We start from the raw sequence: 17,524 nt of genomic DNA on the forward strand, positions 1-17,524 counted from the left end.
AGCATCTATTTTAATGCAAGTTTTGAACCACGGTTCGATTGCGTGTATCGTTTTGGCAAAGAGATTGCATAATTACAAATTTGTCCTACAGAGAGCAGCATTTTTAACAGTCGCAGATCGGTATTTAAATTATGATTTCAATTGAAACATGCTGTTTGATTGGTGAGTGTTTAGATCTGTTTAGTTTTTAAGAAGACCCTGGCTTGGGTCGATTGCCCATGTTTGTTGATTGATCCCATGCTTTTTGAATAGTGGTAATCCCCCTGGTCCTTACCTGGTGCTTGGCTGTCCATACCAGGCTAGCAGCGCCTCCATTTTGCCTTCCCCGATGTGCACTTTGCAAAGAAAAGTTGCCCTAAATGTCACAAAAGCTCATGATTTGATCAAAAGAATTAGCCGCTTTAGTTTATACTAGAGCGAGAATTATGATCAGAAAATGCAATTTTGTTGCTGAAATGTTAATTAAAACCATTCACAGATGGACAAGAAGAAAGAGACTTTGTGATTATGGAGTGTTCAGCGTGAATTCAAGAACCCGCGAAAATGTTTTGAAGCCGCTAACCACGTAAAATTAATCCCGCGAAAAAATAACAGCGTTTACAGTAACCTAACAATTGTAAAAAGTCATTACAATCAAATTTTGGGCAGCTTTCGATGAGTAGGAGTCGATTATGATCGTGATGTGATATCTTGATCATAGTCGACTAGTGCAATCGTCTGAAGCTGCCCAGGATTTGATTGTAAAGACTTTTTACAATTGTTGGTTAACATTTAGAATCCAATGTCATGTGAATGTATCGTGTATGGCGCGATTCCTTGTTCTCGCACTACAGGTAGTATCCATGCTCTCATAATCGATTTATTACAATGGAATATACAGTTACCAGAGCTGCCAAGTAGTACGGATTTTCCGTATTAAGTACTGAAAATGAGAAGAATACTGATGGTTTCATGCAAAATACTGATTTCTAAAGTTTCAGTTTGATGTGTTGTCCTATTGTATTTCTTTGAAAATACTGATTTCCTCACCAAAATACTGATTTTCAGCTAAAAAAATACTGATCATTGTTCTTGTTCAGGTTGGCAGCTCTGAGTTACTCCCAATTATTATTTACTTGTTCTAAATGTTCTAAGATTAGATCTAGATCTACATGCAGGCCTGATGTTGACGTTAGAAGATTATGTCTTTTCACAAAATGAAATTTGCATCAATATTTGTTGAATATGTTTGTCTTTTTTACTTACATTTTTACAATTATTATTCACCTATCTCAATATATTTAGATATGAGGTCAGGCACTATATCAAATTAGACTTTAAGTTAACCATAAAATCTGTTAACTCTAATTGGTAGCAAATTTGAGAGATATGATGAGATACTATAATGCAGTCGGGTTACCGTAGGTAGTAACTTTTCATACGTGCTTAAGAACTTTTTTTTTTCCCTATATGAATAAAGCCCCTTTCACAATTGGTGATGTGACTGCTTACAACCGTTGCGATTGTGAGCAACATACATGTATATATTGGGTGATTTCAAGTTCAGTGTTGACCTTTTGGTGTTAGTGTTGGGTCAATTTTTACATGATTATAACACCAAACAGAAAATGAGGATGGTCCCGAAAAGTCACTCACTAGTTGCTGAGATGTCAATAATGTGATCTGGATCAGTTTTACAAGCTCTGAATGAGTTTTGGAGCTAGGGGAAGCAACCGAAATTTCAACACTAACACCAACACCAAGGCCAACACCGAACTTGAAATCACCCAATGTAACCAAATGATCGCAAACGATCATACGAGCAATTGTGAAAGCCCCTTAATCTAGACCAGAATAACTTTAAATACACTAACAAGTATTAAACTTTATTTAATTGACTATTCTATAGATGACCAGCCAGTCTACAAATCAGTGAATAGAGTTTGGTGGACGAACCTCTTAATAGCAGATGTACAAGTAAATACAGAGGAAAATGTCCCAAACGTGGCAATGAGATACCGACGACAGACACCGTCCAACACAAGTGAGATGCCTGTTGACACTGTAACTATTGAAGTAAGTAGTTATCAATGGGGGACCCAGAGGTGCCAACTGGTACTGATTTTCAGTATTTAGTTCTGAAAAATGAGAAGAATACTGATGGTTTCATTCAAAATACTGATTTCTAAGATTCTGTTTTATGTGTAGCCCTATGAGTATTTCTTCGGAAATACTGATTTTCTCCTTTTAGAGTACTGAAATGCTCTTGTTCAAGTTGTCAGCTTTGGGGATGGGTGTTTCATGAAGCATCTTGTAAGTGATTTTTCACTGATAATAAGTTATTTTGCTCTGAGCCAATTGGATGCAGGGATTTCAGGAGCTTGTAACAGATGTCAGTGAAAATCATGGACTATTTGTTCATGAAAATTCTCTCATGTTTCCACTATCCGAGTGTTTCTTAGCATTTCTGAGTATTTCACAGTATTGCTTGTATGTCCAAGTTTTTGCACCAGAGGAGGAAATATATTAGTTTATTAGTTTACAGGAAACTGCCCACACTTCTTGCAGATTACAGGGAATAATTTTGCTTTATAAATTTGAATAACATTTTTGGTCAAATGAGAAAAGCTCTGAACTATTAATGTACAGTCCTATGTAAAAATATATACAAATTAAGACTTTATGCATAGCAGTCTTTCAAAATTGTGGAGCAAATTGCGATGCGATACCAGGAATATTATTCCTGGATTAACATTTTCCTTTGCATTGCAGTCACTTGTTGGAGACTTTCTTTTTTGAAAAAAACCTAAAACTTTCGTTGACTTGAATTTCCATTTGTACTCTTGAAAAATATGTGATAATCTGATTTATTATCCTTTTTCAGTTTAATAGGTCTATTGAAAATTGATTATTTTGTACAATTCCATGCTTAAGAAGTTTTAGAAAGTTTTTTTTCTTTTTTTTTCAATGGTTGTAATGAAGATTTTATAAATTAAATGTGAATTGTAAATTTTCATTTTTAAATTGGATATACATGTATTGTAATTTAAATTGCATCTTTCACACAATATTTGTTCTATAGTTTCGGATTGAATTTGAAAGCTGAATGATCTAAACTCCTGAATCTGAATTAAAAAAAAGATTTTGTTTGTAGAGGACATGAGTCCATATCTTTGATGATCTTGGATTAATTCATTTTACCAATTTTCTGATGTTCTGAGTATTTTCAGATTTTGAATTACAAATGCTGACCTCTTGCATTGGTTTTCATATTCACAACCTATTGTGATGTGGACCATAACATTTGAAATAACAGAGTTAGGTGCCAGAATCTTCAGAAAGACTTTCATCCATATTCTTTCAAGCAATCAAATTGTGCTTTAAAACTGTCATTTTTGTCTCACCTGCGAAGCAAAGTGAGACTATAGGCGCCGCTTTTCCGACGGCGACGGCGGCGGCGGCGGCGGCGTCAACATCAAATCTTAACCTGAGGTTAAGTTTTTGAAATGACATCATAACTTAGAAAGTATATGGACCTAGTTAATAAAACTTGGCCATAAGGTTAATCAAGTATTACTGAACATCCTATTAGAGTTTCATGTCACATGACCAAGGTCAAAGGTCATTTAGGGTCAATGAACTTAGACCATGTTGGAGGAATCAACATCGAAATCTTAACCTGAGGTTAAGTTTTTGAAATGTCATCATAACTTAGAAAATATATGGACCTAGTTCATGAAACTTGGACATAAGGTTAATCAAGTATCAATGAACATCCTGCATGAGTTTCACGTCACATGACCAAGGTCAAAGGTCATTTAGGGTCAATGAACTTTGGACGAATTGGGGATATCTGTTGAATTCCCATCATAACTTTGAAAGTTTATGGATCTGATTCATGAAACTTGGACATAATAGTAATCAAGCATCACTGAACATTTTGTGCAAGTTTCAGGTCACATGATCAAGGTCAAAGGTCATTTAGGGTCAATGAACTTTGGCCGAATTGGGGATATCTGTTGAATTCCCATCATAACTTTGAAAGTTTATGGATCTGATTCATGAAACTTGGACATAATAGTAATCAAGCATCACTGAACATTTTGTGCAAGTTTCAGGTCTCATGATTAAGGTCAAAGGTCATTTAGGGTCAATGAACTTTGGCCGAATCGGGGGTATCTGTTGAATTACCATCATAACTTTGAAAGTTTATTGGTCTAGTTCGTTAAACTTGGACATTAGAGTAACCAAGTATCACTGAACATCCTGTGCGTGTTTCAGGTCACATGTCCAAGGTCAAAGATCAATGAACTTTAGCCAAATTGGGTGTATCTGTTGAATTACCATCATAACTTTGAAAGTTTATGGATCTGATTCATGAAACTTGTACATAAGAGTAATCAAGTATCACTGAACATCCTGTTCCAGTTTCAGGTCACATGATCAAGGTCAAAGGTCATATAAGGTCAATGAACTTTGGCCATGTTGGGGTTTTTTGTTGAATAACCATCATATCTCTGTAAGTTTATTGGTCTAGTTCATAAAAAGAGGACATAAGAGTAACCATGTATCACTGAACATCTTGTGCGAGTTAGAGTAGTATGCAAAGTCAGCACTGCTGCTATATTGAACCGCGTGATGCAGGTGAGACGGCCAGAGGCATTCCACTTGTTTTATCATGGAAATCTTGATTCTTGGCTGCTTAATAACCCTGTTGTATGATCTGAATTGTACATGTGATTTGATCACGCTTGTATTTCTTTTGTAACAAGGTCTTTCCTGTATGTACATGTACAACTAGCCTTCTGGTACTGAATGTACAATTAGTTAGAAAGGTGAAAGTACATGTATGGTTATTTTATCTAATGCAACCTCATCTTGAAATCAAAGTTGAATATCACGTGCATGAGTGCACGAGTGTGTTCATGGAGAAGTATGATTTTTCAAGGTATATCTTTTGATATCGACCTTTAGAATGTCTTGGTGTTTGGGAGTATTATGTATGTACCTTCATGCATGACTTACAATGTCAATACAGTCTCATGCTTGAGTTCAACATTGCTCGGTCAATGCAAGTCAAAACTGTCAATGTCAAACTAAATATGAGTTTTCATTTTATACCGCTTTAATGAGTTTCATCAGAAATATGACAAGAATGCATCGGGGAATTACGGTAATTGAATCTTTGAGACGTATTGAAGTGTATTTCTCATGCGATGAACTATGAAAATAGGCTCTTTTATACCCTAGAAAAAACATCTCACAAGTACATACAGTATGATGTAGACTACATGTAGTTCTTTTTACTTTCAAGTGATTTTTGATGGTTTTGTATTGTACAGTACATTTTTAAATTATGGTAAACACAAAAGTTCAATTCATTTCAATTCATTAAACCATTAAACCAATATAAATTATAAATCAATTGCAAAGCATATTTAAATATCTCACAAGTACATGTACAGTATGATGTAGACTACTGTTACGTGGCCAGGACCAACTCTACATCACAGCACACAACAACCTCAACTTCTCCAACTCCTAAGTCACCCCAAATCCTCACAATCGATGACACATCTTTTAAAGACAGGGAAGCCGTGTTTGTGTATTTGATCTCTAGCCGCGAACTCTTTATTACTGATAGTCTACATCCAGACTTGGGTGCGTCACACCTCCACCCTTTAAAAACGAAAGTTATAACAGAACTTTCGTGACAAAATAGTACATAATCAATAGTAAATGTGGTTATTGAGGAATAAAAGTTCCAGACTTATGAAAATTTTGATGCTAAAGCCTTTTGTGCGTGCATTCGTTAAACTCTTTGTGATATCAATATCTTGGTTTAGAATACACTCAATATTTTGTTTAATTAGAACATTCCTTTTGAGAATGTTAGTATCCAAATAATCAAATACATGAACTATGTACTCACTGAGTGATTGAGTAAAATATACTTTAACATCCAAATGAGGGTTTTTGTTTTGAATTTGAGAATCCTCAAAAACCACCAACAACGACAAGTAAAAATACCATTGTATGAAAAATGCAATACAGTTGTACATCATGCTCATTCATTTTTGTCACACAATTTTTTTTTTTAACTCACTAATTAAAAACACAACCAATATAAGATTGGTTAAAACCTGAACCTATATACTTTGTGAGGAAAGTATCAGCAAAAATCAATGCCATGAAAACGCAACCCCAATTACTTATTTTGGGTACAATTTCTTTGTGTTTTGTTTAATTTTTGCATCCAAAAAGCTTACAAGCCCCCAGTGACAAAGACTGAGCATAAATGTGCATGTATATCTTGATACAAAATAACAAACAGTTTGCAAAAATAAGATCGATGATGGAAGTTAAAGTTCACTTTGGGTTCATTTTGATGAGGTATCAGTTCGCACTTCAGTTAGTGTTCAGTTTGTGATTGTTCAACTTCCAGTTTCCAAGATCAGTTCAAATTGAAGTATATCTGTCAAAGTTCCGATTCATCATTATCAATGTCAAGATCCAGTACATTCGTTAGATTCAAATTCACCGTTATTCAGTTTAGGTTCAAATACAATATTACTCAGCAAATCCACGAGACAAGGTATCTGCGATCACATTGTCCTTTCCGGGTATGTGTTCAATGGTAAGATTGTATTCCTGAAGCATCAAGGACCACCTCATCAGCCTAGCGTTCTTGTTCTTCATTCTGTTGAGGAAGGTCAAGGGATTGTGGTCTGTTCTGACCACCAATGGATTGTTCGATATGTAAACATCAAAGTGTTGAATGCCAAGAATCAGTGCGAGCGTCTCCTTCTCAATAGTGCTATACCTAGCTTGATGGCTATTTAGTTTTTTTGACATGTAGCACACTGGTCGCTCTATCCCATCACGATCTTTTTGAAGAAGAACCCCTCCGACTCCAAGACCGCTAGCATCAACTTCCAGCACGAACGTCTTGCTGAAGTCCGGTGCTGCCAAAACAGGCTCACTAGCAAGAGTTGCCTTCAGGCGTTCAAAAGCGATCTGGCATGACGGTGTCCAAGTATATGGCACATCCTTCTTCAGCAGGTTCGTCAGAGGTGCAGAAACAGAAGCAAAGTTCTTGCAGAATTTCCGATAGAATCCGGACATCCCCAGAAAGCGACGTAGAGCCCGCTTATCCTCTGGAATCGGGAAGTCCACAATGGCTCCTACCTTCGCACTGATCGGGCGTACAGTCCCAAGCCCAACAATGTGGCCCAGGAATACCACCTGTGCACGTACAAAGTCCGACTTCTTGAGATTCACGGTCAAGTTTGCCTCGGAGAGGCGATTGAAGAGGGACTTCAGGAGATGAAGATGTTCTGCCCAGGTCTCGCTGTATATCACAATGTCATCAAGGTATGCCTGACATCCTTCAAGACCAGCAATCACTGCATTCATCAACCGTTGGAAAGTGGCAGGGCTGTTCTTCATTCCGAACGGCATGACTTTATATTGGTAGAGACCATCTGGTGTAACGAAAGCGGACAGCTCTCGTGCCCTTGGTGACAGGGGCACTTGCCAGTATCCTTTTAAGAGATCTAGTTTCGACACAAACTTAGCACTCCCTATCTTGTCAATCAGGTCGTCAATGCGAGGTATGGGGTACGAGTCTGATTTGGACTTGGAATTCAACAACCTATAGTCTGTACAGAACCTATAACTACCATCCTTCTTTGGTACTAAGACACAAGGAGAACTCCACTGACTACTACTTGGCTCAATAATGTCATTGACAATCATGTAGTTAACTTCCTTCCTGAGAATTTCCAACTTTGACGGATTCAACCTATACGGATGTTGCTTAATTGGGGTACACTCCCCGACATCAACATCATGTTCTACGAGAGTGGTTCTACTGGGAACATCACCAAACAAATGACTGTATTCGGAAATCAACTCCTGCAACGACTCTCTCTCACTCACTGGAAGATAATTCAACCTTTCACCAAGATTCTCCAGAACTTCTGAATTCTCAAGCTTAACTTCAGGCAAGGAAAGACCAACTTCCTGTTGTACGTCAACAGTATCACTCCTACCACAAGCAACACCAACACTCGCAACCGACTTCGCTTTGCAATCCTCACTGCTCTCTACATACTCTTTCAACATGTTAATGTGACAAAGACGTTTCTGTTTCCTCTTATCCGGAGTGCGAATTACATAGTTCACCTCACTCACTTTCTCCTCCACAACGTATGGACCAGAGTACCGAGCCTGCAAACAATTACCTGGAATTGGCAAGAGCACTAACACCTTAGAACCGGGATCAAAGCTTCTCTCCCTAGCTTTGCGATCAAACACTTTCTTCATGTCTGCCTGAGCAGTCTTCATGTGCTGCATAGCAAGTTCTCTTGAATAAGACAACCTTTTTTGGAACCGAGATACATAATCCAGTAATCCACACCTCTCATCCGATTCAAGCATCTTCTCTTTCAACACCAATAAAGGCCCACGAACAGTATGGCCAAATACCAAGTCAAATGGACTAAATCCTAATGAGTCTTGCACAGACTCCCGAACTGCAAACAAGAGTAAGGGTAGTCCCTCGTCCCACTCTTTCTCACACTGAAAACAATAAGTTCTCATCATGTTCTTCAAGGTTTGATGAAACCTTTCCAATGCCCCTTGGCTCTCAGGATGATAGGCACTCGAATTCACGCATCGAATTCCCAACTGCGACATCACTTGTCTGAACAACTTGGAAGTGAAATTAGAGCCTTGATCACTCTGAATAATCCTTGGTAATCCTACCAACGAAAAGAACTTCACCAGTGCTTTGCAAACATTCTGAGCCGTTATTCTACGAAGTGGCACTGCCTCGGGAAATCTGGTTGCTGCACACATCATAGTCAAGAGATACTCATGTCCAGCCTTAGTCTTAGGCAGTGGACCAACACAATCAACAATAATTGTTGAAAATGGCTCATCAAATGCCGGGATGGGCCGTAATGGTGCCGGCGGAATCTTCTGGTTGGGTTTGCCAACAACTTGGCAGGCATGACATGCCCTACAAAATTCACTAACATCACTCCGCAGCCCTGGCCAAAAGAAATGTTTCAGAATTCTGTTAACAGTCTTATTGACACCAAGGTGTCCACCAAGACCAGTTTCATGTGAAACTTTCAAAATCTGCCTACGAAAGACCTTAGGCACCACAACCTGATGGATAACCCTCCAATCTTCATCAAGACTTGCATCTGGAGGTCTCCATCTCCTCATGAGAATATCATCCTTCATGTAAAAGCATGTGCTTTCATTAACAGTTTCCTCCTCAGACAGAGCACTATTGATACTTCCAACCAACTCAGGATCTTTGCCTTGAGCATCGATCAAAGACAACCTATTAAGTCCTACATCAGATTCACCATCGTGATTAACTCCACTACTATCTTCAGCAGATTTGCTATTATCTACCTGACAGAACACACTGTTATCATCCAAATGACCAAGAAAACTATCCCCCAAATTAACAGTATCCGGACTAGTCTCTTTCAAACCCTGCTCTGAATTTTTCCTTTCCTGTTTTGCCTTAGCAGCCATAGACCTAGTCAATACACAGGAGGAAAACACGTCTGGCATCTCTTTTACCAAACTTTCAGTTTCCTCATCAGACACAGGAATGTTTGATTTAACTGGATGTGGCAAAACCTTATCACCCGCAAGATCATTACCTAACAGCAACGATACGCCTTCTACCGGTAAGGCAGGAGAAACTCCAACATCCACATGACCTGACACAATAGCAGACTTCAAATTCACACTATGTAAAGGCACCTGTATTACACCACCTACACCTCTTACAAACACATCCGAATGAACAGCCGAGTCCTCAGAAAAAGGCAAAACATTAGCTAAGAGAAGAGTCTGGGTGGCCCCAGTATCCCGAAGAATACGGATGGGAACCTCCTCACTACTACCTGACAAACTTACAAAACCTTCAGTAACAAACGGTTTATACCCTACAGACACTGCTCTATTCTCCCTCTTGACACTAGCTAATGCATTAGGAACTACTTTCCTCTCACCAAAGCCCTCTTTCTCTCTCTTTTTCTTCAGTTTACTACACTCAGACATTCTATGTCCTTCTTGCTTACAGTAATAACAAGGACCAGGAACAGGTTTTTGCCTATTACCACTCTTGACAGTATTGTTACTACCTTGACTCTCATCTTGCCATGAATAATCTTTCTTACCAACAGACTGATTAACCTTCCCTTGAGGTTTACTCCTATCAACTACCTTATGTGTTAAGACATATTCATCCAAGAGTACTGCTGCCCTCTGAACGTTCACTACCTCACGCTCCTCTAAGTACTGCCTTAATTCATGTGAAACCGAACGTTTCAACTCCTCACTCAACATAAGCTCCTTCAAACTCTCAAAGCTATTAACACCAGTTGAGGACAACCATCGTTCAAAATGAACAACCTTCTTACGAACCAGGTCCACATAAGTGTCCCGTTCGCCCTTTTTAGTATTGCGAAATGCTTGCCTATGTGCCTCAGGCACTAACTCGTAAGCCCTCAAGACAGAAGACTTCAGTTGCTCGTAGCAACCCCCCTCTTCCACAGACAATGAGGCATAAACCTCCTGGGCCCTACCGATGAGCACACTCTGTACCAAAGTTGGCCAGACAGATCTCTCCCAGCCTAAATTGACAGCTACCTTCTCAAAATGCTGAAAGAACTCCTCTACCTTACTCTCATCAAACTTAGGAACTAACCTAACATACTTACAAGCATCAAACTTGACAGAGGAATCACCACTCCTCACATCCAATTCCTTAGATTTCAAATCTAGGCTCTTCATTTGTAGCTCAACCTCTTTTGTACGAAGTTCAATCTCCTTCAATTTCAACTGTGCTTCCAGAGTTTTTAGATTTAACTCAGAATCATGAGATCCATCAGAGGACGCAGAATCATCCCCCTCCTCCGCAGAATCAACACGAGCTGACCAAATGTCCGTTTGGACCAAAAACTGACGAATGCAGTCCTTAATCTCATCCTTTCTAAATGAAGGACGAACCGAAATGTCTAAAAGACGAGCAGCTTCCACTAACTCAGCCTTCGTCAACTGCCCCAACAGCTCCGGTGTGGGACCATCAACAAAACTTTGCACTCTATCCTCAGCCATTGAGAAAAACTATGCTCAGACCACAAAACAAAACAACCAGTCTATAATATATACCAAACTCCACTAAGGAGACAAAACCAGCACAACAGCTAGTAAACAAGACAGACTGATCCAAAACATGCAGTGAGCAAGCACAAAAATGCAAAGGAAACCTAGCAGCGAATAAAAATACCAGAAATCCACTGCGCCTTGAACGAAGGCTAAATCCGAGAAAAATTGAGCGTGACCCGTCGCCTACACGAGCCCAACGAAACGCTCCACACACAAAACGTGCATACACACACATGCACAGAAGATGCCCATAACTACACGCAGCGCGAGCGCATTATAATACATGTACTGTACTACGTAATAACCGGTATACGGAATACGAAAACTAACTACCTCGACATGAAAACTGGCTTGTTTTCCGACTCCTGGACAAGGTCCCAAATATGTTACGTGGCCAGGACCAACTCTACATCACAGCACACAACAACCTCAACTTCTCCAACTCCTAAGTCACCCCAAATCCTCACAATCGATGACACATCTTTTAAAGACAGGGAAGCCGTGTTTGTGTATTTGATCTCTAGCCGCGAACTCTTTATTACTGATAGTCTACATCCAGACTTGGGTGCGTCACAACTACATGTAGTTCTTTTTTACTTTCAAGTGATTTTTGATGGTTTTGTATTGTACAGTACATTTTTAAATCATGGTAAACACAAAAGTTCAATTCATTTCAATTCATTAAACCATTAAACCAATATAAATTATAAATCAATTGCAAAGCATATTTAAATATCTCACAAGTACATGTACAGTATGATGTAGACTACATGTAGTTCTTTTTTACATTCAAGTGATTTTTGATGGTTTTGTATTGTACAGTACATTTTTAAATCATGGTAAACACAAAAGTTCAATTCATTTCAATTCATTAAACCATTAAACCAATATAAAGTATAAATCAATTGCAAAGCATATTTAAATGGTTGGGACCAAATGAAGCTGAAGCTTGTGAAATATTGGCCCTTGCAAAAAAACAATAGGCCAATTTGGTGCCTGTTCACATTGAGGGAGAAGGTCACAGGAATGGGAGTATTTGAAAACTGCTTTTGACAAACTACATGTAAGTCATCGGAGTATGTACATTGTAGGAAGCACTATCCTGTTATTGTCTACTAGACCGTGCTTGGTACCGGATTGTCCCTATTGACAGTGGTTAAGATGATTAGCTGTTGAGGTTTATTCTAATGTACACTCAGTGATACATGTATGTATACATGACCTACTTTGGTTTATATCATTGAAGTAAAAAAAAAAATCCTGAATACAAAAGAGCATTAATTTTTTCACCCCCATTGGTGCATTTCTTACTGTATATTCTTTTCTTGTTAATATGGAGAATTTCAGTATATAATTAGGAGTGGGCTATACATGGGTCAAAAATACTTTTTTTGGATTTTCAATATGGGAACATTTTTTATTTATTCCTTGTAATGTATCTCAACATGAAATGACAATATTTTTTGTCTTGGGTCCGAGAAAAAAGTGTGCCGGGCCAAAATCCAAAATGGCCGCCAAAACCACTCAAAATCACAGTTTTGGCCACAACTTCTTTATTTGGTGGTCTTTTTCTTTGGTTTTGGTGTCTATTCATATGTATTTGGGGGCAGCCAATTTGTTTTTCCTATAATTAGTACTTTTCAACCATTATTTGTAGAGTTAAAAGGTAATTATACCTAAATTTTTCAATTTTTATAGCCTTTTTTCAGCCAAAAAGTAGATTTTATCGTCCTGGGATTCTTGAATATTAGATGGTACGAGGTCAACATTAGTAAGCAGCTTCATAGAGCTATATCGCTTTATTCCTCTACTATGAGTTTTACGGATATTTGTGAAATATATCATATTAAATTAAAACAAATGTTAATTATCCATAGGGGCTATACAGTATTAATGTACTGTACATACTGCACTGCATAAATGCATTGACCACCATGACAAGGCATGTACATGTATAAACTATAGTGTTAAACATGTAGAAATGAGCTCTTAGGTTTAGAATTAGATGCCTCAGAAATTGAAGATATGTTTTGTCTCAGAAACTGAGGACATGTTTTGTCAAATATGCTAATTCAGGGGGCGGAGAAAGGTAATTAACCAAACATCATGGCATTTACACTGTAGATATTCTGGGCACCGTTGCATAAAAATTTACCATTATGTTAACTTAATGGTAACTTTACATGGAATCCTTGGTTCTGATTGGCTGTTGATCAACGTTACCATGATAGTTACCTGACCCCATTAACATAGGCCAGTTAGACACAACCAGGTAAAAAAAGCCTCCAAATGAAGAAGATATGGCTACATGTACACATGTGATGTACGTATATGATATGTGATATTTTTATGTGCAATTTACGTTGCTGGTTTCATCATGTACATCAGCTGACAAGCAATCAAATTCACAATTTAATTTTAAACCTTAGGAGCCTATTTCTATGACACTATAGTTTATATACAGGCCTTGTCATACATGTATGTCCTGGTGGTCAATGCATGGATATATGCAGTGTAGTATGTACAGTAACAGTACATTGTATACTGTATTGCCCCTATGGATAATATTTTTTATTGAATAAGATATATTTCACAAATATCCGTAAAACCCACAGTAGAGGAATAAAAGCAATATAGCTCTTTGAAGCTGCTTGCTATTGTTGACCTCTTACCATCTAATATCCAAGAACTCCAAGATGATAAAACCTACATTTGGCTGAAAAAAGGCTATAAAGATTGGAAAATTTTGGTATAATTACCTTTTAACTCTACAAATAATGGTTTAAAGTGCTAATTATAGGAAAAACAGATTGCCTGCCCCCTAAAACATATGAATAGACACCAAAACCAGAGAAAAAGACCACCAAATAAAGAAGTTGTGGCCAAAACTGTGATTTGGGGGGGGGGTTTTGGCGGCCATTTTGGATTTTGGCCCGGCACACTTTTTTCTCGGACCCGAGACAAAAAATATTGTCATTTCATGTTGAGATAAGGTAAAAGGAACACAAAAAAACTGTTCCCACAGTAAAACCAAAAATCACCCATTTATAGCCCACTACTAATATAATCAGTAGACAAATGTATACATGCACAAATGTCATAGGTCTATCATACATGTACCGGTATGTCTTTTTTATTTTGAATTTGGTGACTGTTCACATGGAGGGAGAGGGTCGTGTGGATGGGATAAATAACAAAATTCATCTAATAGGGAATATTAAAGAAGCATACATACATGTATGGTGAAGACAAAAAGAAAAAGATTGATAAAGCTACAATTTTATGTACATGTACATGAAAATTGAATTTTGAAATAGGTCGACATGTTATAGTGTTAGTATGCAATGATGTGTTTAATTGATTGATACAGTCTCATTCTTGAATGTAGATTGTGTACAAAATTACAAAATATAAGTTCTAAGATTTTCTTCAATATAGAAATTATATAAAAAGATGTTAGTCATGCATAGTGCTTTGTGATTAACTCATACAGGAATTACAATGAGCTTGTGTGGTTTGTATTTATAAGTGCATGTATTTGGGAAGAAGATTTCCCCATTGACACTGTTCAGTGCACAATAATACCGAGTCAGGCCTACAGGTACATATATCCTGCTTGGTCATCGTACAAAAATGTAGCAAGCAAACACATTGCCCCTTTCATACTAAAGGGAATCACTTGTTTTGGGAAAAGGGAAGACAATAATTGTTAGTTTCCAAAGTGATTTCAATACATATTTGGGAATGTACCGGTACCCTGTTCGGTTATTTTGCAAAGATACAGAGAGCACAGAACACATTGCCTCTTTCACATTGAATTTAATTGATAATTATTAAAATAATATGCTATTTACATGTAGAATACATACATCCTCCTTTACTAGAAAAAAAAATGTACAAAAATGTAGACTATTCCTGCTTTTAGGGTTTTAGAAAGGGTTTACAGGACACATGTAGGCATTTATAAGAGCTTTTAGTTATTTTTTAAAAATCAAACAATCAAAACAAATATTAAAACACATTTTAAGATATTTTATCTCTATTAAATCTGATATGGTACTTGAAATATATTTAATGTAAAATAAAAGAAATTGTACATGGCCTAAATTGCATAATAAAACATTGATTGAGTATAATTGTAATGAAATTTGGAATATTAACATTGAATTTTTGGTGGATTTCATGAAACTAAGCAAGAAAAGGCTTTGATACTTGGTAACTACCATGTACAACGTTAAGGAACCTACACTACACTGTGCATATATGTTCTCCAGTATTGATAATGACAAGTAGTTATTATATTTGATGCTATTTGATAAAATGGTCACTATAATGTTGTACTTTTGTGTGGATGAAACCTGTCACGACAGATCGTCACTCTCCTTATCACCTTCGATGTCTCGTCTCGCTCAGATTTAATTACGCTGAGCAGCTTTTGGTTGCCATGGTGCAGCTATATCAACATATTGAATCCCGGTGAACTTGTCCCTTTCTCCCGTTTCTGTTCCCTCATCAATTCCGCTGACCATCTTCGGTCCATGCTCAGTCTTGACGTGTTATTTTCTCAAGGCTCAAACCGCATCTCCTTCCCTCTTTATCTCCTTGTAGATGCCTTTATCGCTCATTCAATCTTATTCTCCCGGCTAGAAGCGTCTTTCTGACCTTGTTTGTACTTACTTTGCTTGACAGATGGATCCCCATTGGGTCTGTTAAATGAACGAAAGCCCATACTGCCGTCCATATGCATAGAAACGAGTGCAATGAACCTTAAAAAAAGCTGCTTTCTTTGCAGAAGTGCCTGTATTTTGGCTTTGATGCTTGCCATTTAACTTTTTTTCTTTCAGTCTTGCCATTTAACATTGGATATCTACATGTGTGCTAATAATAAATTCAGAGTTGGTTTTCCACAGCATCACTGCCTCATTAATTCCACCCAAAGAAAAGAAGCATAACAATTACATGTAACACCGATAACGTTGTCCAGGGGGCGTTTCATGAAAGGACTTGTCGGACGTTTTATCCGACAAGTCCTATTTTATCGGACATTTACCATAGGAAAAGTGCCTCTCAGCCAATCAAAATCATGGAAAGATGTCAGATCTAACAACTTGTCGGATGAAAATATTGATGAAACGCTCCCCAGGATGTACATGTACATTGTAAAATCTGTCTTGTGGAAATACATGTACATGTATAAAGTGAAACTTGAAATTTGTATTTTTCTTTGACTTCTTATTTCTATAAATTTGTCAGCACATTGATGCTCCAGTGTTTAAATTTTCTATATTGATGTTGGGATTAAATTTGCCTTCGCTGATCTACAGTATTGGCTGTGAAATAATAATTGGCTTTATACAACACTTTGTCAATCTACATGTATGACTGTTCAAAGTGCTTCACAATTATTATTACCACATCACTGGATTCATAGCTTTTTAGTAGCTTGTAATAATAGGCATGAACACTTGCTATACCAACCACAGTGGTGGTTGTTTCCTACCGGTACCCAATTAGCACCTGGGTCGAGAGTGGCAAAGTGTGGATTGATGCCTTGCCAAAGGACGCCAGGCCATGAACACATGACCCTCTGATTACAAAGCAAGAGTCAGAACACTACACCATGGTGGTTATGAATTATGAAGCAAAGACGAAGAAGGCACACAAAAGGGTTTCGACTTTTTTTCGAATTTATTCTATCTAAAACATTTTTTTCTTTCTTTTTCTATATGCTACAGGATGATCATGACTACTACACGTCAAATTTTTATTCTGATGGTCAAGAATATTTTCAGAATCTCGAAAGGGGTAGTCCATACACTGTAGTAGACCATGATGCTCTATCTGATAGCCATCTTACAGCAGGGGTAAGTTTTTAGTCTTTTCATCAATATCAACATCATTAATATACAATTGATCTTTCTAGATCCCCTTTCACAATGGGTGGTGCGACTGCTTACAGCCGTTGCGATTGTGTGCAACATATATTGTGACCAAATGATAGCAAACGATCGTACGAGCAATTGTGAAAAAGCCCCTTTTGAAAGGGAAAAGGTGGAGGAAATGAGTGAGGAGAGTGAGAGGAGGAGGAAGAAGAATTATGAAGCAAATATGAAGAAGAATGCACAAAAAAGATATTAAGAAAGAAAGGATGCAAGAAATAAAGAAGTTTGAAGACATAAAACAGATGAGAAAGGAAAAAAAAGAAGTGGACAAAGAGGAAGAAGGAGGAAGGGGAAAAAAGCTGAAGGAGGGAAAAGAAATGCAAGGAGGTAGAAGAATGCCTTGTGCCACTCAACCTATTTACGGTAGGAGAAGAAGAAGAAATAGAAGAAGAAGAAAAAGA

The 17,524-nt window shown here is 37.7% G+C and overlaps 1 protein-coding gene across 2 annotated transcripts in view; it reads left to right on the plus strand.

Annotated features, from left to right (window-relative positions):
• LOC121426033 (plexin domain-containing protein 2-like) overlaps window positions 1-17,524 on the plus strand; it is a 72,401-nt gene that overhangs the window by 554 nt on the left and 54,323 nt on the right. For both annotated transcript variants that reach the window (XM_041622161.1, XM_041622162.1), the window contains exons 2-3: window positions 1,889-2,055; window positions 16,917-17,045. In XM_041622161.1, the coding sequence (XP_041478095.1) occupies window positions 1,889-2,055; window positions 16,917-17,045 (296 nt within the window). The remainder of the gene's footprint in view (window positions 1-1,888; window positions 2,056-16,916; window positions 17,046-17,524) is intronic.

The sequence above is a fragment of the Lytechinus variegatus genome, chromosome 13 (genome assembly GCF_018143015.1).
Source record: "Lytechinus variegatus isolate NC3 chromosome 13, Lvar_3.0, whole genome shotgun sequence".
Classification (NCBI taxonomy): Eukaryota; Metazoa; Echinodermata; class Echinoidea; order Temnopleuroida; family Toxopneustidae; genus Lytechinus; species Lytechinus variegatus.